The sequence below is a fragment of the Danio aesculapii genome, chromosome 22, assembly GCF_903798145.1.
Source record: "Danio aesculapii chromosome 22, fDanAes4.1, whole genome shotgun sequence".
Classification (NCBI taxonomy): Eukaryota; Metazoa; Chordata; class Actinopteri; order Cypriniformes; family Danionidae; genus Danio; species Danio aesculapii.
This window is the reverse complement of record NC_079456.1, coordinates 22,859,690-22,886,927: the sequence shown is the minus strand read 5'-3', so window position 1 is coordinate 22,886,927 and position 27,238 is coordinate 22,859,690. Positions and strand designations below refer to the sequence as shown.

Genomic DNA, 27,238 nt, shown 5'->3' with positions numbered 1-27,238 from the left:
TGAAGCGCAACCCTTGCGATTAATACTAGATGGTTATTACTGTGGAGCACTTCTTTTCCCCCTTACAAAAATAAATAAATAAATAATGTAATGTAGACTATGAGTTCACGCTTTTATATGCTTTCATCTGTTATTTCGTGATGTCTGGAAGATATCCGTATGCGGAAAAACTATAGTCAGTTATAATAATAAACATGTTTTTGAACCACATAGTGAGGTGTATAATGTGTACAACTCTTTTTTTTCATACACATTTTAACTACAAAAATTCCATGACTTTTCCAGAACTTTCAAGTAAATTTTCTTGACCTAATGTTTCATGTAATGTCTACATATACGTGGCAAATTATAAGAAACTTTAAATTTATTACAGCATATCATAAAACACGCAACAGATTGAATTTAATTTTATATCCATGTTAAATAGGTGATGCTTACAACAGCACTGATAATGTGAGAGCATGTTTTTGGCCAAGAAAAGAAAAGTAAAAACAACTAACCTCTATTCCAATCCACAGATATTTGTCAAACTAATCGTAGATAATCTTAATAGTTTGTTAAACTAGTAATAGTAGGTAAAACTATTATAAAGCCACGATCACACTGCACTTTTCGCTCCATAGACTTCTATTCATAGCCATGCGAATGCGGCAGACCAGAAACACAAGCACGTGTTTCGCATTTCATTGCATTCGAAAGATCGCAGGTAAGAATTCACATCAGGTGATTGTGTGAGACCAATAGAAGATAATTTAAAATAAGAAATTTAAAATATGGAGCAATCGCTGACTTTTATAAATGTCTAATCATATTGTTTAACCCCTTTTCGCAGTGCCTTACGAATTTTGCAAGCACAAGCTCTAGTGTAACTGTAGCTTAAGTCGCTTTAGACAAAAATGTCAGATAAATGACTAAATGTGAACGTAATTTCCATGGCTTTTTTCAAAACCTTGTGGGTTTTTCTGTTTTTCCAAACTTTTCCAGGCCTGGAAAATGCCATGTCAAAATTCCATGACTTTTCTGGGTTCTCCATGACCGTTTAAAGCCTGTTTGTTAATAAATGCTACAGAATACTGTAGCATAGTAAACTGCTAAACTGTAATAAACAACATTAGTGCATCGTGTTGGTGTATACTTATAGCAAAGAAAGCAGAAGCCTATTGCATAGTTTATTACTACGGTTGTGTTGTACCACAGTAACAATATAATTACTATGACAGTTTAATTCAAGTAATTATCTATAGTATGCTTCCAAACACTATAGAATTTACTATAGTATTTTTTCATGTAACGTAATAGCTTATACAGTATTTACTGCCTTGGTGACAGGAAAATATATTTTAGTTTAGGAGAAAACTCGGCCCTCTTCATGATATAAGTTTATGGCCAACATATGTGGCTATTTTCTATTTATATCTCCTTTGAAATATGGTATAAATATGGTATAAATATTTTCCTCAATATCTCTAATTCTGTTTTTTACTTCCTGCCCTCCATCTAAATTTCACACGTCACCAGAACCACGTGATTGAAAACAACCTATTTTGGAGAGAATGTTCCCTTCAATGGTACTAATTTGATTGATTACACACATACAGAACATAAAAATACATTACCAGTGGACTGTGAGGGAGCGCAGTGTAAACTTTGAATGGGGTGAACTCGGATCTCATAGAGGCGCCCAGATATCCTCCTGCTCTTTAGCAAACTTCTACTCCTGAGCAACAACAAAAACAGAAAAATAAAGATCTAGACATGGAAAAATGCATTCTGAGCCATCACTAATCACAAAGACTATTTAATTCTGCTTTAGCTGATAAGATACAGACTTTGATTTGAAGTTATGAACATTTACTGTATGTTAATGTTTGGGAATCTTTTTTTAAAAATCAAACTCCATAATTCAGAAAATACAACAAACATCCTTCAAAGTTACGTCCAGCGTTCTCCAGCTTCCAGTGCCTAGACTGCAGCTCTGCACATGAAGTTTGGCCAAAGGAGAAATGGCCGTGTCCAACTAAGCCTGGTTTCTCTCAAGGTTTTTTTCCCCTTCACTTTTGTCAATCGGTGAAGTTTGTTCCTCCTCGCCATTATCGCCACTGGCTTGCTTGGTTTGGGACTTGAGCTGCACATCGATGGATTTGCTCTTCAGTGTTTGGACTTTCAGCAGCAAAAATTAAACCACACTGAACTGAACTAAACTGAACTTCAACTTTGACAACTGGACTGACAGAGCTTCAGTTTACTAGAACTGCTATGTTAAGCTGCTTTGACACAATCTACATTGTAAAAGCGCTATAGAAATAAAGATGAATTTTTTATGTATTTTTGCCAGCAGTTTTTCCATCTTATGTGGTGTAGAACAGTTTTTGATGAATCAATATTGAATTTGGCTGTAGTCACATGCTCATGTAGGCAATAAAACGGTAAAAAGGCTTCAGGAACATGCTTTTCCATAGAGCTTGGTTTATAAGAGGAAAAATAGCATCACAGTGGAAGACAAGAACCAGCACTGAGCACAAAGTCTGTTTCTGTTCGCTCATTCCTCCACAAGGAAACACAAAGATCTGAATCATGAACCATTTATAAGAATACAAACACACGGAAATACCTTCTGCGAGAGAAAGAAGAGGTTGAGGAAGAGGCCGATAGGTCTGGTTCCCACTCATCATTAGGGTCGTAAAACACGTCGTCATCTTTAGAGGTGCTTTCCCCCTACAGCCAATAAACATCAGAATTGATTTAGCCTCCGATTCTTTTACGATAATAAGAGCAAGTGCCAATACGACATGCTTGCTGATTTTACTGGGTAATTACATGGAAATAAACAGGTTTCAAATGGCCTCAAATGTTATTGCATTCAAACAACTCGATGTCCGATGTTAAAAACTCAGCACTGCGTTTGTGTCCAGTGTACCGCAGTTTCCAAGTGAAAAGCCACATAAAAAATAAAACTAATCATAATGAAATAACATATTTTAAGTCAATTGGCCAATACAAAGTTGCACATAAAAAAAAAACAGAATTTAATACAAAAACATTTTTATGGTAAACGAGTAGGAACGTAACAACGTATCGCAAACTAGTAGAAAATTGATTAAAATATGTGACGATTCAAATCTGTTGAGATGACGATAAAAAAAATGGCGATATAGTTGGAGAAGGAGAACTGTCTGGCTAGTTTTTGTGGTATCTTCTGTTCCTTTTTTCTCTGAACGATACATATTAATGTTTATAAGGCTGGATTCACACCAAACGCGGAGCAATACATCACTCGCTTTAGTTTACTTGCGAAATGTTTGTTACTTTAAGGAAATTCTCAGTTCTAGTTCAATTGATTGAAATTGAGCAAAAGATGTAACGGGGAATTTCCACATGGTTTCAGAAAACATGACGCGCATTCCACACATTCTTGTTGCCTGGTGAAAATTTGCCTATATTTACATGTCTTTCAGTGACTTTGTATGTAATCTATTCATGCGAATACTTCACTTCGCTTTTGATGTGATCCCAGAATAAGCGCAGTGCTGCTTTGGTGTATTGTTTTTTAGGTTACCACTGTAAACACTGCTGTTCATACTCGCTATCTGCTGCCATTTAGCTCATTTAGCTCCCTGTAGTTTCCTTTAGATGGTTTATCCATTTACTTTAGGTGTTTTATGTTGTAGGCCAATAGTTTTACAAAACCTAAGTCAGCTTTTTGCTTCAAATTTTGCTTCTAATTTAGATTAAAAACTGCTCATGCTGCATGTAAGACGCCTTTTGTTTGGATCATGATTAAAATGCAATGGCTGGCTCTATTTTTTAAATGGAAAGAATCCTTGATATATTTAAGCCTTGCCTGTTTATATAAACATATATATATTTGATTTGGGCTTTGTTTTACATTTTTTATTTAGCTTGACAAAGACACTTGCATGCAGCAATGGTTTAATAAAAAGGACACCTTTCATTTACTGTAAATCATACTGTGAGAAAACCGGATTCAAAATGAAGAATCGAATCATTCAGTGAATCGCTATTTCCCTATTAATGAGGTTGTAATTTAAAATTAAAATAAATAAATAAATAAACTAAGAAAAACACTACACCAAAAAAAGATAAAAACAACTAAAAACAAGATAATCCGCAAATAAAAACACTAAACCAAAATACATAAAAGCAAAGCACCAAACTAGAAAGATAAAAAACAGAGCCAAATAAATCAAAAAGTAAAAAAAAGGCAAAAAAAACAGAACAAAGGATACAAAGAATCAAAGACTGAACAAATGCAGGACCACACACACACACACACACACACACACACACAAAACCAAAAAAGTCAGATAAATGCCAAATTAAAATAAGGCGTCAAACCAAATAGAACCACACCAAAAGATATAAGAAATCAAAGACAAAACAAAAGCAAACACACAAAACCAAAAAGGACAGATCAACAAACACTAATTTAAAATAAAAACCACACCAAACAAAAGATGTAAGCAATCGAAGACAAAAGAAACACCACCAAACACACATACACACAACCAAAGACATAAACAACTGCCAAAATAAAATAAGGCATCAAACAAACAAAAGCAACCAAAGACAAAACAAACACAACACCAAACACACATAAAACCAATAAAAGACAGATAAACAAACCCCAAATTAAAATATGGTGTCAAACCAAATAAAACCATACCAAACAAAAAATAAATGCAACCAGACAAAACAAACACACACACAACAACATAAAACCAGAAAAGACAGATAAACAAACACCAAATCAAAATAAGGCATCAAACCAAAAACCCACACCAAACAATAGATAAAAACAATCAAAGACAAACCAAAAGCAAACAAACATACACACAACATAAAACCAAAAAAGACAGATCAACAAACACCAAATTAAAATAAGGCATCGAACCAAATAAAACCACACCAAGCTAAAGATAAAAGCAATCGAAGACCAAACAAACAGAACACCAAACGCACACAAACACCACCATCAAACCAAGGAAAAAACAAAAATATACAACTATGTATAATCATGTTTTCAAACCAAAGACCAGTGGCCACAACCCCTAGATTAACCCTGGAGACTGATGTCACTTGTCACAATGTAATGTCAAACTGGTAGCGCCCTGAAATATTTACATATACGAGCAGTTATTATTAATGCACCTGCTCGATCTCCCTCATGGCAGCTAGGTTGCTCTGGAACTTCTCCAGACTCCAGAAGGTGGAAATGCCCAGTTTGGTGTTCTGAACCTGGACCTGCAGTTGAGCATCTCCACCCTCCACCTCTTTATCAGCCGACTCGTGTCTGTCATCAAAACACAAACACATACAAACTCTTTAATGTCCAGAATAAAAAAAAAAAGCTGAATTTTACTAACAGATAATCTGAACAAACAGCTATTAACAAAAAATATTGTCCATCTCACACACTAAATAACTGTACCTGCTGAAGACTGTGTGTTTTCGGAGTTTGCCGCTTATTTTGTTTGCTTCTTCAATCATCAAAGACAACTTCATGGCATCCCATTGGGGAATGGCTACAAATATTAAAGAAGACGATGGTGAACATCACACTGATGGAAAACTCCATGTCTTTTAAATAGAAAGTGTGCCTGTACCTGTTTTAGGGGTTTGAGTGACTTTGAGAGCACGTTTCCTCTCAATCTGAGCCAGATCTTCTGCGATCTTCCTCTTCTCAGCCTCAAGAGCCTCCACAATTTTAGCATGTCGGACATCATGATCAGCCATCGCCTATAAAAAAAAGAAATAATGATAAAAAATGTTATAAAAAGCACAACAAATCACATATCAATCCAAGAGCAAAACAAAAAGTTGTATATAATAACAAAATAATTTGCCAAATGGATGAGCAAAATTATCTTGTTTTATAGCAAGATTATTTAGATTAATCCACTGGCAGATTATTTTGCTTGCTAAAAGGAACTCACCTAATTTTGAAATTAGTTCTAAAAACAAGACAATATTTTTATTTGTCTAGAAAATGCTTCTTGAGTTACTATTTTATAGATATTTGGACTAAAAAAACTAAAGCCCTTATCAGAGGAGACTAGACTTGGAGACGTTTGAGGATATTCTGTTTCTCAGACGTACATTGTGATTTTAATCTCGGCTGACTCTCCCATGTCTGTCTTTTTCTCACACGACCTCTGTAAAAATTACAGAGCAAATTACCTAATGTTTTTCAGCAAACACAGCATTCCTATGAGAAATCTAATCCTGTCAGAAAATGTATGTCAGTGATTGTCGAAAATATTTTTTACAATCATCTTGTCACAGGGTACCTGCAGGTTTCACCAAACCAAATGCAAGACTTTTTAAGACTTTTTTAAGACCACGAAGATTGAAATTTCAGACTTCTATAGGGCTAAACGCTAAGAATTTTTTAATGGCCCAGCAGAAAAAAAAAATATATAAAAATCTGGTCATTTTTTAGCCACATATTTTGTATATCAAAACAAGCAGACCTTAGTTGTATACATACATAATTTAAAAAAAAACTCTTTAAAAAAACTAAATGTATACACAGCAGACTTATAAATATTAGTAATGAATATTTTTGCTAAAGTTTTATTGAGATGTGTTGCTGGTGATTGGGTGTGTGTTTGGGATCAATTGGGTAGCTTTATATAAACAAAGGAAAATTAGGACCCGTTTAAAATGATTTAAGACCTACAAGTCAATATTTCAGTGAATTTAATACTTATTAAGGCCTAAAATTTTATTTTTGAAATTTAAGACATTTTAAGACCCCGCGGATACCCTGTGTGTGTTCGGTTGTTCACGTTGACTTAAACTATCTCAGGTTTATGCTTTCTGCGCATAAGTAATGAATGTAAATGTGTTTGACAGCCGGCATATATTGTCAGAACTGTAATATCAGTTTCAAGTAAGAGTAATTTCATTTCGGCAGTCCATTACATAACATGACATTTATTTATGTTAAAACGTATTTATTATTAAAAATATATAAAATTATTACATTTGTAAAAACAAGTTAACTTAATCGATTTGTGTTTGTATAAAACCATCATGTTCAAAATTTGTTAAATGTGTGTTTTGTTTTTTTATTACATTTTTTAATAACTTTCATAAACATTAAACAAGTTAGGATGTTTTACTTTACACTACCATATGCAATCCACGCATCCTGAACACCCATATGTAAAACACAGACACTCACAGACACTGTAATAAACACAGAAATGTTAGTCCCATCCAATTCCAAACATGAAATAAGAGACATTGCATGAGAAGAATTTGAACTCAAACGTTATTTGAAAAAGTAGTCCCATCCGAATAGGGCTTAAGATTGGTTTTTAGAAAGAAAAGCATTTTTTTTTGCAGTGTAAGGTTAGGGTAAAGCCATATAATAAGCATTTTTTTGCAGTATGAAATACATTACGCCTATGAAGAGTCCTTGTAAATCTTATACAAGTGTGTGTTACCTACAAGTATGTCTGTGGAGAGAAATTTTTTCTATGAAATTTTCAGAGATGAATTAAGATATTCACTTTTTAAGTCTGACGTCAGTTTCCAGGTCCAATTGCTCTATCAAACTGTACAAAGAGGCTCAACAAATGGTACTAATAAACGTTTACAAATCACTGTAATACTTTCGAAAATCACGATCGCAATGTGTATCCAGCCTAATATCAGATGGCCAGAAAGTGATTAAGTGTTTTACATTTTTAAATATTGGTGTCTGTGATGCAGCAAGTCCAGAGACTGGTGTGTACACCATGATTTTTCACAAAATTCACTTTAAAGCATGATAAAATAACTAAAAAGTGGACATAAACAAATATTTTCTCAATTCAGAGAAAATAGAGTAGAGGCTTGAACCTGGAAACAGTATATCCATACATCATGTCTTAACACGAGGATTAAGTCAACTCTTTACCTGTCTAGTGGCCTGGGCTTCCATCTGCAGCCGTCTCTTATGGCTGCTGACTTCCTTCTCCAGTAGAGTTTTTGCAGACTGCAGCTGCTCTATCTGACTGGCGGCCCTCTGTTTATGCAGCTCCTGTTCTCTTTTCCTTTTACTCTCCTCCTCCTGAAGAAGAAAGCATCAGTGTCTGAGGAACTGGAGTACAGACCAATGCTAAACACTGGCTGTACTATGTGATGTAGATCTCACCAGCTCTCTCTCCAGAGATCTGATCTTGATCTCGTACAGACACTTCTGCTCGCTCAGCTCTTTCTGTGCCATCTCTTTAGCCACCTGAATGCCCTGCATCATCTCCTCTTTGGCCTTCAAGCGAGCCTCCTGGATCTCAGCTTCCAGTCTAGCAGGAACATTGACAATAAAGATTAAGAATTAAACTCTTCATGATATTTGGCAAACAATTTTATACTTTTTGTCCCTGTGAACTTTTTGTCCCTGAGTTTCCTTAAAAATGTATATAATAATAATAATAATAATAATAATAATAATAATTTTTTATTTAAATCACACTTTACAAAGTTAAAAGAATAGTTTAAAAATTAAGCCGTTTTTTTAACACAAAAGAAGATATTTTGAAAAATGTATTTACAAGTATTTTTCGTTCCTACTATGGAAGTCAATAGCTACCATCAAAAAGCACTTTTTAAAATATCTTCTTTTGTGTTCAACAGAAGACAGAAAGTCATAAAAGCTTCAAAACCACATTACAGAGAGTAAATGGTAGGGCAATTGTCTTTTTTGGTTGAGCTGTAGATTCTACATAAAAACAAAACACTACACAGATCAAAAGAGAGAGAAAAACCCCCACAAAGAAAAGCTAACCAAACAAAACACATTAATCCAAATAATTTACAAAATTAAAGCACCCAATCAAACATGACATCAAACAAAACGTGAAAAAAAAAAAAAACACGATCAAACATTGACAAAAAAACAAAATCAAACTGACAAACACCAAATCAAATAAAAAACAGAACCCCAAATCAAACCATAACCAAAACATAAAAAACACTAAATCACAACAGAAAAAGGTCAACTAAAACATTAAAGCAAACAACAACAACAAAAAAAATGCGTAAAATCACACTAAACCAAACTTTACAAAATAAAAGAGAGAAAGACAAGGACCTCAACACACCAAAGAAAACAAAATACCAAACCAAGCACGACAATAAAAAAAAAAGCTGAAGACACCAAACAAAAAACACAAAATCAAAACACCAAATCAAAAGAACTACCACACCAAACGGAAACAAAACTCCAAACAAAAAACAACAAACCAAAAAAAACAAAATCAAAGCAAGCCAAACACCACCACACCAAACAAACCAAAACAGGAAAACAAAAAATGCACAGAGACTCACACAAAAACACTATAAATTAACACCTTACCAAATCAAGAAAAAAAAACCCTCCATTTTTTAATTAATAAAAACAAAATATTTATTTAATTATTTTAATAATATTGATTTAATTTAATTATTAAATTAATATATAAAAGTTGCCAAAAGCAAAAACAGCAAACCTAACACCACACTCATACTCACTGGGCTCTCTGGGCCGACAGCAGCTCATTTTTGGCAAACTCAAAGTCCTTGTGACCGTCTCCACTGCTCCAGAAGGACGTCCGTTTCCCGCTCTGAACCTCTGCAGGGTGGTTAAACCGAAAGTAATGATCTCCTCCAAGAATCACACGGTCTCCCTGAAAATCAAACAAGTAAACTTCTGAATGTTTTTTTTTTCAGAATGAAGAACTTTTCAGAAAAGTGAACAGAACGTACGTGGTGTAGAACGGTGCACTCGGACACAAGATGTCCATTCACAAAGGTCTTGGCGTTTGGCATTGGTTTAATGCTGACAGTACCTTTCACACTGGAGATGACACTAAAAACGGAAGTAAAAATACAAAGAAAATAAAAACTTAAAATGATGCTAAAACTTAAAAACAAAGCATGTTGCTAACATGAAGTCACATGTTGGTAGCATGTTTCTAGCTTGAATCAGCATATTGAGGGCTCAGACTGATTGATGGCTCATAGATATCTGACAAAAAAAAAAAGAAAGATTTTCTTGATATCCACAATTAGTTCTTTGTTTATACTAGCAAGATTGAGGATTAAAAATAAAGTAAAAAAAAAACAACTGAATAAATAAATATAACAATATTAAAGTATATTAACAAAGCAATTATAAACAAATAAAATAATTAATTTTAAAAATACATAATACATTTTAAAATTCCATTTTCCAAGAAATTTCAAATCAATATGATATACCACAATCCAATTTTTTAAATACCCTCAACTGCATCATTTCATTAAATCTTTGTCCGATAAGGGTAAACTGAGATTTGAACATGTAGCCATAAAGCAAATTGTAACAAACAGTTTTTCCAAAGGGCTCATATCCAAAATATATAAAGTTCTGTCTAACTCACGTACTTCTTCCTTTGAGAGTTTGAAATGTGTGTGGGAAAAAGATTTAGGTCATGAAATTGAAGATACAGATTGGTCTGTAATATGTAACAATTTGTATTCTAAATGTACTTCATTGGGTGTTCATGAGGAACATTTCTTCACTGTTTCTGGTACTGTGACAAAGTCATCTCTTTTTGGAAGAAAATACATAATTTTCTACAAGGACTCTTTGAGATAAAATTCAGTTTTTCTCTAGAATTGTATTTGTTGTATGGCGGAGTAGAGAATGTGTTGGACTCCCACACCAAACATTTGTTTTTAACTTTGGTCTATCTGGCAAAGAAACTTATACTTTTATTGTGGTCATCTCCTCAGGTACCCTCCTTTAAAATGTAGTTGTCTCAAGTGTGTGCGTTATTTCCACTTGAGAAACTCACCTATGATATACATCAAAAGTCAGATGACTTCTAGCAGCTATGGACACGTTTTTGGCATAACATCAATAATTTCTCCCGATTTTCTATTCTTAATATATATATTTTTTTCTCCTAGCTTGACTGTATTACCATGTAAACCTGTTTGCATATTTCCCCCTTTTACTATTTTTTACTTCCACTGTATGACCGAGACTGTATTTGTATGCTGATGTATCAAAATAACCGACAACTAATTAAAAATATATAAAAAAATAAATAAAAATACATAATAAGTAAATAATTATAAATAGGTAAAATTAACCTAAATAAAAAAAAAGTAAAATGTAATTTTTTTTGCAAATATACAAATTAAATAAATAAATAAAAGGTATAATTAACTAAAATAAAAAGAAAATGTCAAAATTATATTTACAAATAATTTACAAACACAAATTAAATAAATAAATAAACTAAATTAAAACTATATTAAAATATATTAATACAAATAACAATGAAATAATTCATTTAAAAAACACAACAAACAAGTCAATTTAAGTAAATATGTAAAATTAACTAAAACAAAAAAGAAAATTTAAATAAAACAATATTAAAATATATTACTAAAAATAATGATAAATAAAATACTACATGTATATAAATAGTAAATGTAAATAAATAAATATAAATGGTTAACATTAACAAAAATATTAATTTTATAATTAAAATTAATTTCCAACCATATAAATTACATAAATAAATATATTAAACAAAAACAAATTAATTAACTAATCAGATCTACACAATTCTTTTAATTGAGTTATCCTTAAAAAGGTGAATTTTCACCAAAAAGTGAGGTGTGTGCCAGTTCTCACCAGTGCTGATCGGCGATGAGCGCTCCAGACAGCTGGATGTCGTGTGCCGACTCAGACTTGAGCTTGCCGACCTTGGTTTGGCCCTCTTTAATCATGTACAGCAGCATCTCTGACAGCTGCGGATCCTCATTCAGGTTCACAAGGTTAGGCAGACGATTATCCACTTTAAAGGTGACGCCGGCGCGCTAAACGACACACAGAGAAGAAGCAAAAAGAGACAGAAAATGGCCATGAAACACATTTGAAAAGCTCATCGATCCATCACACACTGTATAGGGTTGATGATTTACCTGAAGCTCTTTGGCTTCCTCGCGTTTCCTTCTCTCGGCCTCTTCTAGTTTTTCCTTCCAAGTTCTGGACACAATAACACGGCAAATAATTAGAAACATATGAACAGGGTTCATACACATTTTTTCTACTAAAATTACATGACTTTTTCATGATTTTTCCAAGACTTTAAAATAAAGTACATTTTCATGACGTAATGTTTCATGCAATGTCTACGTTTGCATGGTAAAAGAAAAACAATGCATGTTCAAATTTATTACAGCATATCGTGAAACACGCAACAATCTATTTAGTTTCTATTTATACTTACATCTATGTAAAATTGATTTAGATAATGCTTACACCGCACCAATAATGTGAGAGTATGTGATTGGCCAAGGACAAAAAAGTAGTAAAGACAACTAACCTATATTCAAGTTTAAAGATATCTGTTTTCCATGACTTTTCCAAAACTTTGTGGGTTTTTCTGTTTTTCCAAAACATTTCCAGGCCTGGAAAATGCCATGTCAAAATTCTAGGACTTTTCTAGGTTTTCCTTGACCGCATGAACGCTGTTTTAATCATCTATAAATGTTTGCAATGTTGTAAAATATTAATCACAATTTAAAACACATGTTAAATATCCAAAAATACTAAATTATATATACAAAATTAAGTATTTAGTAGTGTATATTATTATTTTTATTAATATTTATATTATTATTATTATTAGCTAAAATTGTCCGTAGTGTATGTGTGTGAATGAGAGAGTATGGGTGTTTCCCAGTGATGGGTTGCAGCTGGAACAGCAGATGCTGAGTAAAACATATCCTGGATAAGTTGGCGGTTCATTTCGCTGTGGCTATCCCAGATTAATAAAGGGACTAAGCCGAAAAGAAAATGAATGAATGAATGAATTATTATTATTATTATAGTCATCATTATCATTTTTATTGTTATTATTGTTATTATTTTCCACCATGAAATGTCTTACTTACAATTTTATTTTAAACAAATTATTTAAGATAATAAACTTTTTTAAATGCAAATGCATACACAGATTAAAACAGAAACTGCATTCACCTAACTCGTGCTAATTCAATGGAAAAACCAGTCTTAGCAAAGTTTTATTAAAAAATAATTATATTCATAACAACAAATCTGCTGGTCTAGTTTTCCACTTATGTTGGGCATGATGTCATGGGCTGGGAAAACAGCCCAACATGTTTCAGCCCTTCAACATCCCGTCTGCTAAGAGCTACAGCCACATCACACTATTCTACTGAACAAAGCCATAGGGACGAAATACATCTCAGCTGTTTACATTTCCAAACCATACCCTCAAAACTCAAACTAACCTGGCTACAGACCGAAAAGTTACTGCCGAGTTTGTCACTTTTAAATGCTTTGTGTAAGTATTGATAATATTATTTCATATTTTTAAAGTGACCTACATTACAAAAATAAAATAATATTACCAACATTATTATCATTTTTTATAATATTCTCAATATTATTTCAAATTAAAAATATGACAATTTCTAATTTCCGGTGTTCAAAAACTGAAACAAGAATGCCTCCCATTCACTTTTGCCAGATTCGTCGGCCCCACGTCAGCGGGGTTGCTTGCTGCAGAAATAGACCCTTTTCACATGACGTCATGTGGTGTGCAGTTTCACTCCACGCAGTGCATCTTTACTTCCGCCTACACAGAACTCCCCATAAAGGATTCATTCAGTCAGCTGTATATTTACTACAGATATGGTTAGATGTTAGACATAGTCACTACGGCTGCTTTCTAACAATAAGAAGACTGCATTTTAATTATAAGAATAAAATGTAGTCTTATTAGATCATGAAATTATTTGTAACATTATTAATTAGGGTAAAATATATACAGATATTAAATTAAAACCACCCAGTAGGTGGCAGCAGGACACTGTCTAAAGGTCTTAATTCAAAAAGGAGAAACTGAAAAAAAAAAAACATTAATGGATCAGTAAATAATAAATGATGAAACTGATTGCATTTAGAGATAAAACACTTACCAGATAATATGAGAAAATTTAATAAAGAAATTTACTCACGCTGGAATATTCACACATTTATAGCAGCATCAAAGTAAAAATAAATACATTATTGAGAAAATAAACTTAATTAATAAATGAAAAGGTTGCAAACATATCATTTTCTTGCTAAACAATAACTTATTCCTATTCTTAATAACTTAAGCAATCATTTTTAAACTCAGAAAGAAGTTCAGTATTGAAAGAGAAACATTACACGTCCAATACTTTAACAGAATTAAATCACAATGTGCAATATTAATATATTCAGTTGTGCATTTTCCAGAGAAGTATCCAATTCATTCAAAGGTAAACCGGAACTAACAATAGCGTTGCCGATAGGGGAAATTGAAGTGGCGTCATCAATGAATGCGTCAGCCAATCAGATTGCTTTTTGCAAATACCCCAGCTCAGACAGTAGCCAACTGTGGTCTAATTTCATTGGCTGCTGCTGCCATGATGTTTGCATTAGCTCTGTGCTGACACTAACATCCCATATGAATGTATCATAAATATAAAGAAAACATCCAAAATTGGTAAGTGTTTCTTTTGACACATCACTCAAGGCTAGTTTAAACTTCTGCGTCAAGTGCAGGTGGATGGACAGGTGCGATGACAAATAATTACGACAAAAATAATGTCATGATTATGAGAAAAAAAAATTAATGACAGCTCCCCCAAATGTATGCAAATTAGCACATATTTAAAGGGGTGGTCCACAGTGTATTTTTAAGGCTTGGCTGTTTATAAGATGCAAAGCAATGTGTGCTCATGCTTCACTTGTAGAAAAAAATCTCACTTTGATTATATACAGTTGAAGTAAGAATTATTAGCCCCCCTGATTTTTTTCAGCACATTTCTAAACATAATAGTTTTAAGAACACATTTCTAAAAACTGATTTATTTTATTTTTGCCATGATGACAGTAAATAATATTTGACTGGATATTTTTCAAGACACTTCTATACAGCTTAAAGTGACATTTAAAGGCTTAAGTAGGTTAATTAGGTTAACTAGGCAGGTTAGGGAAGTTAATTAGGCAAGTTATTGTATAACGATGGTTTGTTCTGAAGACTATCGGAAAAATATATAGCATAAAGGGGCTAATAATATTGACTTTAAAATCTTTTTTAAAAAATTAAAAAAGTACTTTATTCTAGCTTAAATAAAAGAAATAAGAAAAAATATTATCAGACATACGGTTAAAATTTCCTTGCTCTGTTAAACATTATTTGGGAATGATATAAGAGAAAAAAAATTCAAAGAGGGCTGATAATTCTGACTTCAACTGTACAGCTACTCTGCTTACATGAAAACGTCCTAGTTCCTCTGAAAGGCCCACCCTCAAGAGGCTCTGATTGGTCAGCTAACATAATGTGCTGTGATTCGCGGATCAGCTCACGCCATGCCCCTACAAGCCCGCGCTTTGGCGCTGTGTAAACAGTAGCTGAATCAGACAGAAAATGAACACAGACAGTCATCACGCCTGCTCTCTAAAATAAAATCTGAAAAGTGTCTTTCCCATTGTTTACATTCTTATTTACGTCCTTTCTACAACATATTGTTAACGCTAGAAACTGTGCATGTAATTGATCAATTTTAACAAATAACAACACTCAGAGGTTGTGGCTCACAATTCACAGCTTCGTCGGTTGGAGTTTTTAGTCGAATCCAGCACTGAATTGAGAGAGATTCTGGAAGCTCTCCTTTGTCAAATGCTAGAGCTATATCTTTTTATAATTCTCTGGAACATAATTAAAATTAAACTGCAAGCACTTCTCTCTTTGTGTCATGTCCTTTGGAAGCCCAAATGTGTTTGGGTGGCATTTTAGCTTTCTCTACTATAACATTACAGCGCCTCTGACCACGCCCCAATGCAGCGCGGGGTGTATGCGTGTGGTGAATGCGCGTAATCTGCAGGGTTTATGATCTCATTAACATGGATGTATTTTTTGTAGTCCTAAAATCCGTTCGCTGTAGGCTTTGCTAAGCTAACTGTGTAAAAGCCAATATCTCCCTTTGCATTGAACTTTGAGCATATTACAATCAGAGATGTTGTTTATTTTCACACAGCTACGTTACACATCAACTAAAGTTTAAAATATAATATCGTAGTGGACCACACCTTTAATGAAATAATTAATCAGTTGCATATTTATATAGAACACTTCAGAAAACTACATTTTAATAAGTAAGTTTGGAATCAGTGAATTTGTTATACCAGTTTTTAAATTTTGATTTAATAACTCTGCTTTCTTTGGTTTATATGCACACACCTGTGAGCTTCAGCCATTTCGTGCTCCTGTTGGCAGAGTTTGTTCTTGAGCGCTGCAATCTCTTGCTGAAAGAGTCTCATCTTCTCCGGCTCGACACCTTGAGAGCTCATCTGAGCCGCTCGCAGCTTCTCCACCTCTGCCTTCAGATCTGCACACACAGATTCAGAAAACACTCTAATCTTACATAACAAAAACATCTTAGAACAGAATTAATATCAAAATTAAACTATAATGTATTAGAAATGATTAATAAATAATGGCACAGTATCAATTAATATTATTATAATACATGATTAATAAATAATAATAATAATAATAATAATAATAATAATAATAATAATGGGTTGTATTATTTATAACTAATTATAATGTGAACAAATACAAGCAAACGCATTTTGGTCAATATTTTCAATAACAACTATCATCAACACAAAAAAACTTTCCATTTTAATTTCTGTCAGTGTCTGTACTGACCACAGATCAGTGTGAGTGACAGTAGTGAATGTACTGCCCTCTAGTGGAGCTGTGGTGTTGTGCAGTGTTTCCACTTCATGACTGTTAAAGCAGCTGATGGAGCACAAACAGACAGACTAAATGAAGAGAATGAACGAGGAAAAACAGCTGTCTGACCTCGGATCAGTTTGGCATTGGTGTCCTCGTTGACTTTAGCGATGTTAATGATCATGCGGGCCTGCTGGGCGTAGCGCAGGGTGCTCAGACTCTCCTCCATGTTACTGGCCGCAGGACTCAATGTGGCGATCATGGCCGTTTTGGAGTTTCCACCAAGGCTTTCCTTCAGTAACCTGAACACCAGAGAGAAATTAACCACCTCTTAACCACCGCTTTTGACAGCAAGATTTCAGCAAATAATCATTTGCATTTTTTGATGTCCAATAAACATTTGAGCCGGTGTTGAATTTTTTTGCTGGTACTATTGTGCATAGTTTATCAGCACTCATTAGGCATGGGCCAGTATAAGATTCTGACGGTATGACAACCTTTGATAAAAATGTCACAGTTTTACGGCATTGTGATTACTGCTCTAATATATATATATATATATATTTTTTTTAAATGTCTGGGTACAAAACAAAAACTTTTCCCCATTGAAAACAATATATTTTATTTTTTGAAAGATTTATAATATTTTGGAGCAGTAAACATGTCAGGCTTAATAATTCAAATTAATCATTGACTTCTGCTGTATTCATTTGTTTCAAAAACACTGACTTCTTTACAATTTAAAATGGCATCTTTGGATATTTTTTTTTGCAGGAGATACTGTTGTTCTAAAAAAAACTTTTAAAAAATGTAAATAAAAAATCTTACACATACCTTAACGGTATTACAGAAAATTTTGGCAGTTTTAAAACCTTAACTTTTCCAAACCGCGGTATACCTTGAAAACGGTTATCGTCCCATGCCTAGCGCTCATTTGTTTTCAGAATCTCTCAATTAAAATATTTAGCTCATATATAAGAAACATTCATTTATTGTATGTCCTTTTTTTGTTATTCATTTTTGCTGAGTAAACAGTCCACAGAACAAAAAGGCAAATTTATTTTAAACATTCACAAAATTACAGTATAATCATCATAAAAAAATGTAAGTTGTTCTAATTACATGAAGTATTTTAATAATTGTTTTATTACAATAATAATTTATTACTACTCTTAAAAAATCAGAACTTAGTAAATTAATTGAAATTTCACTTTCTTGCAAGTATACTCCACAGATCAAGTAGACGAGAAATTATAAAGAAAACAATATTAAATTTCTCAATTCATACAAAGATCGTAAACAGTTCTAGTTATTAATACATAAATTATATTTGTAAATAAAACTATATATATGAAACTAAATATATAATAGCATTTATATCATATACAATATATAAGCTTTATAAATGTAATTGTCAGCACTTCTGGAACTATTTTCCACTATATTGTTTATAGTGGAAATTCACTATATGTTTCTCTCACCATGTGAGCACAGACTCTCTGTATGGAGTAAAGACTTTCTTTCTGCTCTGAGACTGTTCCGAGAGCGACGAGATCACCTTTCCCAGCGTCAGCAGAGACTTGTTGATACTCGCTCCCTCCTATAAAAATACATACATTCACATTGCAAAATGGCAAACACTTTTGTAAAAAACAGACACACTATAATATAGTAAAAGAACTGAAACCAGAATACAATAGTGGTTCTCAATTATCTGCCACATGGGGATTAATTGGACAGATTAATTGGAGGATATATATATATAAATATATAAATATATATATATATATATATATATATATATATATATATATATATATATATATATATATATATATATATATATATATATATATATATATATATATATATATATATATATATATATATATATATATATGCAGTGCATAAACAAAAAAAGAGGTCATACATTTTTTTGAATATATGAAAACTGTGTATAAACATGATTAAGAAAAAAAAGAGGTTGAAAATTTTACTCTTAATGACTATAATTAAGCACTGGTTTAAATCAAACTAAAAGTGCACACATCTACAGGGTTAGTGGCATAGTAATATTCTAAATATTTATTGCTGTTCTTCCATGGTTGAAAGCATTCCTGCAATATATATTTTCTGTTATTTTAAAGTCTGTGTAAAATTAAAATGTACAGGGTTTATTTTGGTAGAGCACATACCGTAGTTAATCTTTAGGTGAACAATTAATCCGTGTAAATTAATCCAGTGAATATTTTTTATTTTATTTTGTTAATCTTCAAAGTCTGATCATCTGCTTGCACATTTGGAGTTGTGATCCTTCTCTGATGTCTTTTTGACAGCTTTAGCCACAATATTCTTAATCACACCCTCTTAAGGCTAGTTTACTATGAGGGAATGGTGTGCAAAAAGAAAGCCCTGCCCCCTACTCAACATTCCACTTCAGTGGGAAGCACATCAACATACTGAAATAAAAGTCTCAGCAACTTCCAGTTCACACAGACTTTAAAAATGTACATACAAAGACTTATTTTAGGATATCCTTTATTCTATATGTTTGTGCAGTCCCAATTTAAATAAACACTAAATAAAACAAATGTTTATATACACGTCACCCATATACATAGGAGAAAGAAGCAGAATGTAATCTTCAGATTGACTAAACAGAGCTCTTGAATGCTGGATTACCCTGAGCCGGTCTCCGCTGGTCTGGGCTGAAGTACAGCGCTCACTTCCTGCCAAATCCACCAGGTTTATCCGGCTGGTGATGCGGTGATCGTGTTCCTCTTCCTCCACAAACTCCGTCTGTGCACATGAAGAAATATCAGGTGGGTAAAACAGTCACAAATCCACTCTTTAAGCAATAGTCCATACGGAAATTACAATTCCATCATCATGAATTTAACCTCCATTTGTTACCGACTGCTCTGTTTGATTTTCTATCTTTTGTTGAACAGAAAAGAAGATATTTTGAAGCAGCCATTGACTTCCATATTAAGAAAAGAAATACAATGGATGTCAAAGGCTGCCGGTTTTTAACATTCCCCGAAATATCTCCTTTTGTGTTCAGCAGAAAAAATTTAACTCGATTTTGTGAGTGGAACAACTCGAGGGTGAGCAAATGATGGCTAAATTTTACATTTTGGGAGAACTGTACCTTTAAATAATTTATTTTCTGGTTAATATAGCACTTTTTTGCAATAAGGCACATGTAAACAAGCTCATCAGAGGGTCTTACTTTGGTTTGTGTCATGACCAGAGTGAAAACGGAGTGTGATCTGGAGCTTTTATCATTCATGCCGGTGGCGGCTGTGGCTCTCTGTTTGTTACCCAACTCAAGCCAAGTCTGTATAGATGAGGGAGGGGGAAATTAGGTTGTAATAACAATCACAGAAACAAACAGGCAAAGAATAATTATAGTTACCTACAGACAGACTTCAAAATTACCTTAATGTCGGAATAGGATGTGACGACATTACTGAAAGAGAGTTCAGAGATTAGCAATAATAGCACAATAGTAGAAAAATCTAAATGAAATCACAACACAAAAAATAGAATAAAGACTAAATGAAAACAAGTCAATCAATAAATAAATCAAAGACAAAAGCCACAAACATAAACATAACACCACCACAAAAAAAGAAACCAAATTACTTAACATCTCACAAGTTAGAATAAAAAAACATGACAAAACAAATCCACAATACAATAAATTAATGTCAAGTTTTGCTTTTTGTTTTGCTGCTCTGTTGTTTACAAGCAGTCCTATGATACATGAATATATTACCGAAATTATACATAAAGAAATTTGTAGTACCTCAGTACACAACTGAAAGGTTTTTTCAGTTCAGTTAAAAAACTACGTTTCTTAAGTCATTTACCTATTTATTGGTTAATAAGTGTTATCATTGTTTGCAGGTGAGATGTCTTAAGTTTGACTATATCTGGGTTCTTTTGTATTTCCTGTTTGACCTGATGAAGACTTTGTGGTTAGGCCTGTCACAAATCAACTTATTTTACAACACATGGACATGACCTCAATCATTTTTAGTGAAGCAATATATATCGCCCATTCATAAAACCAATTCTAGTAACATTTTAGCTTATTATGCAACATCTCTCTCTATTGGAGCTGTCAGTGTGAATATGGTTAAAAAACACTATAGTTAGTATTTAACTATAAATTACTATAGTATAGTTTCATGTGGGTGCCTGACAACTGAATATAGATCTGGTAGCAGATGTCGCAGTCTCTGTTACATTTTACCTTGCACTATTTTGTTAATATTATTATTTATTTAGGATATTTTCACATTCTGATTCCAATGCCTAGTTATTAAACAGTTAAAATGACTATAATCTAATGAAATAACATTAAGAATAAAATATTATGTGTTCTTTGGAAGAGTGTTCTTACATTGTGATGATATTATATTGTAATTTTGACATTATATAATAAGTGGCATAAAATGGTCTTAAAATGACAATAATATTGTTTATCGCAATATACTTTGGTCCAATATATTGTACAACAAAATACAATAGATATCGTGACAGGCCTACTTGTAGGCTGAAACGTTGTCTAAGTAAATTGTCTTATGAGAGCTAAAGTGGCAGTGTGCCGAGTTTACAACATAAACAAAAACACCATAAAAAAAACACACACACACACACACAACATAAAACAAAGCAAAATACGGCCCCAATCACACAAAATGTGTTTTTTCCTATTTTGTTGGGTTTTTTTGTAGTAAGAGGTGCCTTTTTAATTGTCTATTTGCAGAGAGCATTTTTCACACTGTTTATGCAGCCTTGTGTTTTTGCTGAAGCAGTGTAGTTGAAAAAAAGTCAACCCTTAGCAGAAAAGCAACCAATGGCAATTAGCATAAAAGCAAACAAAGCCAGCTCCAAGACCATTAATTCAGTGTTTGCCTCGCAACATAAAAAGCGCAGCACATTTTTCTATTCTAAAGTCAACCAAAAAGACAAACACAGTGTGTCTTGTGTTTTAAGACCTGAAAAGAGCATTTAATTTTAATTAATTAATTAATTAATTAATTAAAAAACAAACAATAAAACATTTATTTTTACTAAATTTGGAGGAAAATGTAATTGAAAAACAAAGCAAAAAAAAAAAAAAACACAGTATAACAAATACTAAACAAGCCAAAAACCTAAATAAAATAAATAAAAAACAAACACACAAATCACAAAAAAACAACAACAGCCAGAACAAAACTCTTGCGAAAAATAAATAAATAAACCAACAAACAACTCAAAACTAATAATAACAAACAAAACAATCTATCGCTTTCTATGGCCTGTTGCTTGGTTTAAGTGCTTACTTGGACAGATCTGCAACATAAGGCCCATATACTGGATGCTCTCTGACACGCAACTGGAAAAAAAAAAGAAAAAACAATGAATGGATCAGTAAGAAAGGCAAATAAACTGCACAACACTCAGCATTATTGAGCCATTTTTCTTACAGGCATTTTCTTCTGATTTTGTTCATCCTTGGCCACCAGCAGATCATGGATCTTCTCATTGTAGACCTCAAAATAACTCATCTCCAGATGACAAGATATCTTTAACATTAAAAAAACTTGCTTAAATAAAAGGTTAAATGTAGAATTGACACATAAATAGCCATAATTGAGTAACCATCTTAACCTCTTTGGTTTCAGATCTGGCCAATCTTGAAAAAAGCTCCTCGCAGAATCTGGGAATAACTCCAGTTTCTTCACCAAAACCCATCATACTAGACAACACACAAGAAATACACTTCAAATGACGGATCCAAAGTTTTAAATGCTGAACAATGCAAGAGATCAAATTACTTACGTGTAGGACTTTCCAGACCCTGTTTGTCCATACGCAAAGAGACAGGTATTAAATCCCTCAAATGCTCTTTCAAGCAAAGGCCGAGCCAGTTTTTCATAAACCAGCTGCTGACTGGAAAAACTCGCATCCGCTTCATTGATAGAGCAGAAGGAGAAGTCAAAGGTGAATTTGTGGGTTTGTTTGGCATCCGGATGTTGCACTAAAGTGTCCTGGTTTTCCATGAAGATCACCTGTGGAGCTTTTTCATTCTTCTCCCTGCAAAGGATGATGAAATATTCAGTATGTAAGTGTCTGTGATAATAGTGATATATTCTAAATAAGAACATTTTATTACATTTTAAGAAATAACATTTATAATCGGGCTGCATTATATTGGGAAAATCTAACATTGCAACATTTTGTTTGTTTTGTCTTCGATGTACATTGCATTATGAATACAATTTGACCAGATGACTTGAATGTCCTTTAAGAAAGAATGTATAATTGTTGGGATTGGGGTGATTCTGTTGGTGTGCGCATCTGCATAGAATCTAATAAACAAAATAATAGCATAGTTAAATACAATAAAGAAAAAAATACAGTTGAAATAAACAGTGTTTTATTATTTTCCGAGTCTAACAGCATTTCATTATTAACGTTACTAACGGTACAATTTCTTATGTCTGACTGCTTTTAAAATCCTCATCCAGTCATAGGCCTCTAATCACATGCAAATGATAGATTATAATACTCAACACTGACATAGTAAGACTCAACATTGCATATGCTGCGATGTGACTATTGCGATTTATTACATTGCGATATCAATGCTGAAATAATATATTGTGCAGGTAACAAAGTAACAAAAAAAGAATGATAATTTATTATATAAATAAATCATTTTACATTTAAATGTTGATATCCAACTCAAACTAAATAAAAAAAAATAGAAAATATTCAGAATTTTCTTTTAATGAGTAATTTGCTTATTTTTACTGTATTTATTTAGTACATTTTTCAATTATATATTATATGAAAGACATTTAATTATATTCTAAAATATTGTAACACTTAAAATCTATTCAACACAGTTACACAATTATTTACTCTAAAGGAACACAACATTTTAAATGTTAGATGTTATAATAAATTTATACAAAATATACAACATATTATTATTATTATTATTGTAAACAATATCATTATATTACAATTTTGACATCTAACTTATCCAGTTCACTTCCAACAAACTAAATTCTACAACTAGAAAATAGTTATAGAATAATATCAAAAATAATAATTATTAAAAGTTTAAGCTGCAGATTTGTAATTATTGAAAATGAATTTATTTGTTATTTTTTTATTATTTACTGTTATTTTAGAATTCCTGTCCAATATTAAAACAGGTGAAAAATTCCAGTATGCTAATAATGCAGTGACAAAGTTATTTATGAAACTTTTTTTGTAGAATGTGTTAGGGCTGCACGATATTAGAAAAATATCAAGACATTAGAAATTAGAAAAAAACAGACATTGCTTTTTTTTCTGAGATATACATTGCGACGTGAATATAATTTCACCAGATGAATTGAATAGCTCTATTTGGAAAGATTTCATTCATTTAGATAGATTGGGATAATCAAGTCTTTTTCTATGCAGTGTGTTTGCATAAATTATAATAAATTACAAGCAAATATAAATAAAACAGACGAGAGATAAAAGTTAAATAAACCGCTTTATGATTTTCTGTGGAGTCTAACAGTTAGGTATAGAAATTGAACAATCAAACATAAAATAACATGGTCACCATTGTATAATCAATTAAATAATAATAATAACAACAAAAATAATAATATATTTATGTTTAAATATTAAATAAATAATATAATCCTGCAATGTGACTGTTGCAGATACAAAAATTGCGACATCGATGCTCAAACGATATTGTGCAGCCCTAGAATGTGTTATGATTTTCTTATTTGTATAATAGGAGTCTTTTGTACAAATCGAAACATTATAGACTTTCTTTTAAAAAGTAACACTTTTTATACTAAATTAAAATGAAAAAAAAAAAACATTTAAAACAAAATAAAGGTTTAAAAATCAGAAAATTTCTTAGAAAATAAATGCAAAAACTAGAAACTACTATGGAATAATATGCTAATAAGTAATAAAAATGACTGACAATAAACAATTTTTAATAACAATGTTTAAAAGTTGAGGTTAACATTACAATTTTAAGATGATGTTCCAAAAAAATAGTACACACAAACTAATATTCATTAATTTTACTTTCCTTTATTCATCAAGGGTCGCCACAGCGGAATGCACCGCCAACTAATCCAGCATACGTTTCACACAGCGGATACCCAAATTAATTTATTAGAGAAAATTATTAAAGGAATAATAAAATGTAATTAAAATAGGTTTTTTTTTTTTTTTTTCGCAGTAACTCATTTGAATTTAAATGTATAATCTTTCTATTTCTATGAGATGTTTGGTGACCAGACTCTTATTTTCATTAATAAAACTGTTTAATCAAACGTTTTTTGCGCCAAAATGGATTGTTTATATTCACTGAGAAATGGATATAAAACATTCAATACATTGTTTTAACATCAACATCGCAAAGTGTACATCTGCAATAGTCATATTGCAGAATCTGCAATGTTGAGGCAGGATTATAGTTGACCAGGAACCGTAGTTGTTCATGTTTTTAAGGCCTGTGATTGTGTAAGTACAAAAAAATCCTAATGTTTCTAACTTTTTAGAAAGATTAATTGTTTTTAATTTCATATACACATTGAAAACCACATTGTTATTTTACATTTGGTTATTCGATTTGTGTATTAAGGCCAAACGGTTGTTGTTTTGTTTTCATTTATATCTTTGCTCAGGTGTTTTTATCAATACTTGTGATTGATTGATTTTATTTCATGCAGATGCACTCTAAAATCCTAAAAATTATGTAAATTCCGAGCTATTAATTTAATTTGGCAAAATTATATTGAATATTGCAATATTTAAATAGAAGAAACGTCTGTTTTTTCCAATATCGTGCAGCCCTGTACATACATGTCCACTTCTGAAACAGGTCAAGATAATGTAATGTCCTGCGTGGTCATTTTTTAATAGTATAAAATGTAATTTTTAAACATGCAATGGCAAGGTTAGTTATTAGTTTATTGTAGTTTTTTTTTATTACAGCTATTTTGTAGAGTCAAAACATTCTACTTTTTCTTTTTTAAAAAGTAACAAATTTATAACCTATAAACCAAGACACCAAACAAATAATAATTTAAGCTAAATTTAAAAGTTCAAAATCAGACAATTTCTTACCTAGAGCTGAAAGGTCTTACTCGTACAGCAACCGTGACTGCGCTGTTCTCCATCTTCAGCTCTTGAGCTTGTAAATCACTCATTTTGCTCACACTTTCAACAGGAGCGTGTCCTTCAACACTTCTTCCTCCATGAGGTGTGCTGGAGCTCATCAGGGCTGCAGGTCTCCTCACCTGTGCTGGCTGTGATGCGGGAGTCATGTGCCTATTTAAACCACCAACTAGAAGCTTCTCCCCTACAGATCTCCCACTTTCACTGCTCATCTGTGGAGGCTTCGCTCTTCTGGCAGATGCTGGCTTTGGAAATGTGGGTTTAGATGCATCTTTACAAGCCAGTTTCTCAAAGACATCCCTCTTGACGCTTAGCTTCTCAAACTGGGTTCTTCTTGTTGGTGTCGAAACTGTTTTGTTCTCCTCTTGTGTGGCTTTCTGAGCTCCCCATGAGGTTTTTGCAGGTGTTTTGATGGTTTCTTGAGTCTCTTTAGGTGCTGGGTTGGGTTCTGTGAGGACTTTGGTTCTGTTCAAAGAGCCGGTTCTGGTTCTCCTCTGAAGGGTGAGGCGCTTTGGGTTCTCCTGTATGGTTTCCTCATGATGATTTCTGCTGGTTTTTCTCTGAAGAGTGAGTTTGGATGGTGTTTTGAATGTGTTTTCCCCATTTTTACTGAGTGCTGAGATCGTGTAGGTTTTGTTCATTTCTTTGGTTTTATTATAAGATGATGTGACCTCTCCATTTGATAAATCCATCATTTAAAAGTCCAAAAATAAATCTAAAATATGCACTTCAGTCCACAAATTGTATCATCCTTCTATAATAATAAGCTCACAGAAGTCAACAACCTGCCAAATTACATTTAAAATCCATATTTGCGTAAACTGACCTGCGGGTGTCGGTGTTATGTCATTTAACAGCCGTTTTGTGAAATAAAAGTTGCTTTCGTTGAGGATTAAAAAACCGCAGTCCTTTCTTCGTCTCGTGTAGGTCGGTTTTGGCGTTTAGATGTAAGTAACCGGCTGACTGTACTCCGCCTCAATAATAATAACAACAACAGCTCACTGTCTGTGCTCCGCCATACCGCCTCTCCGATTCAAAAACAATCCGCGTGCTGTGATTGGTCGGCTTAGATTGACGTAAAGTTGACGCAGCGACGTAGATAGACCAACAGATGGCAGTGTCTATCAGAGTAAACCTATTGGAGTAAATAGAGAGTATCTGAGCTTGCCCAAATGATGACGCGAAACAAATATATAATAATTTATAGTAAAATCTATAGTTTTTGAGCCATGCTTTAGTAAATT

General features: G+C 32.7%; 1 protein-coding gene across 1 annotated transcript in view; it reads right to left on the bottom strand.

Annotated features, from left to right (window-relative positions):
• The window catches only part of kif14 (kinesin family member 14), a 37,463-nt gene extending 10,445 nt beyond the window's left edge, over positions 1 to 27,018 (bottom strand). The window contains exons 1-22 of the mRNA XM_056448350.1: positions 25,944 to 27,018; positions 22,626 to 22,880; positions 22,455 to 22,542; positions 22,271 to 22,369; positions 22,127 to 22,179; positions 20,229 to 20,259; positions 20,020 to 20,127; positions 19,470 to 19,586; positions 18,269 to 18,387; positions 16,917 to 17,089; positions 16,287 to 16,434; positions 11,968 to 12,031; positions 11,678 to 11,862; positions 9,754 to 9,856; positions 9,520 to 9,674; positions 8,165 to 8,312; positions 7,928 to 8,080; positions 5,625 to 5,757; positions 5,450 to 5,543; positions 5,170 to 5,311; positions 2,612 to 2,715; positions 1,617 to 1,717 (exon numbers count right to left, since the gene is read on the bottom strand). Of these exons, the coding sequence (XP_056304325.1) occupies positions 1,617 to 1,717; positions 2,612 to 2,715; positions 5,170 to 5,311; positions 5,450 to 5,543; positions 5,625 to 5,757; positions 7,928 to 8,080; positions 8,165 to 8,312; positions 9,520 to 9,674; positions 9,754 to 9,856; positions 11,678 to 11,862; positions 11,968 to 12,031; positions 16,287 to 16,434; positions 16,917 to 17,089; positions 18,269 to 18,387; positions 19,470 to 19,586; positions 20,020 to 20,127; positions 20,229 to 20,259; positions 22,127 to 22,179; positions 22,271 to 22,369; positions 22,455 to 22,542; positions 22,626 to 22,880; positions 25,944 to 26,689 (3,319 nt within the window). The 5' untranslated portion in view covers positions 26,690 to 27,018. The remainder of the gene's footprint in view (positions 1 to 1,616; positions 1,718 to 2,611; positions 2,716 to 5,169; positions 5,312 to 5,449; positions 5,544 to 5,624; positions 5,758 to 7,927; positions 8,081 to 8,164; positions 8,313 to 9,519; positions 9,675 to 9,753; positions 9,857 to 11,677; positions 11,863 to 11,967; positions 12,032 to 16,286; positions 16,435 to 16,916; positions 17,090 to 18,268; positions 18,388 to 19,469; positions 19,587 to 20,019; positions 20,128 to 20,228; positions 20,260 to 22,126; positions 22,180 to 22,270; positions 22,370 to 22,454; positions 22,543 to 22,625; positions 22,881 to 25,943) is intronic.
• Between the last annotated feature and the right edge of the window lie 220 nt (positions 27,019 to 27,238).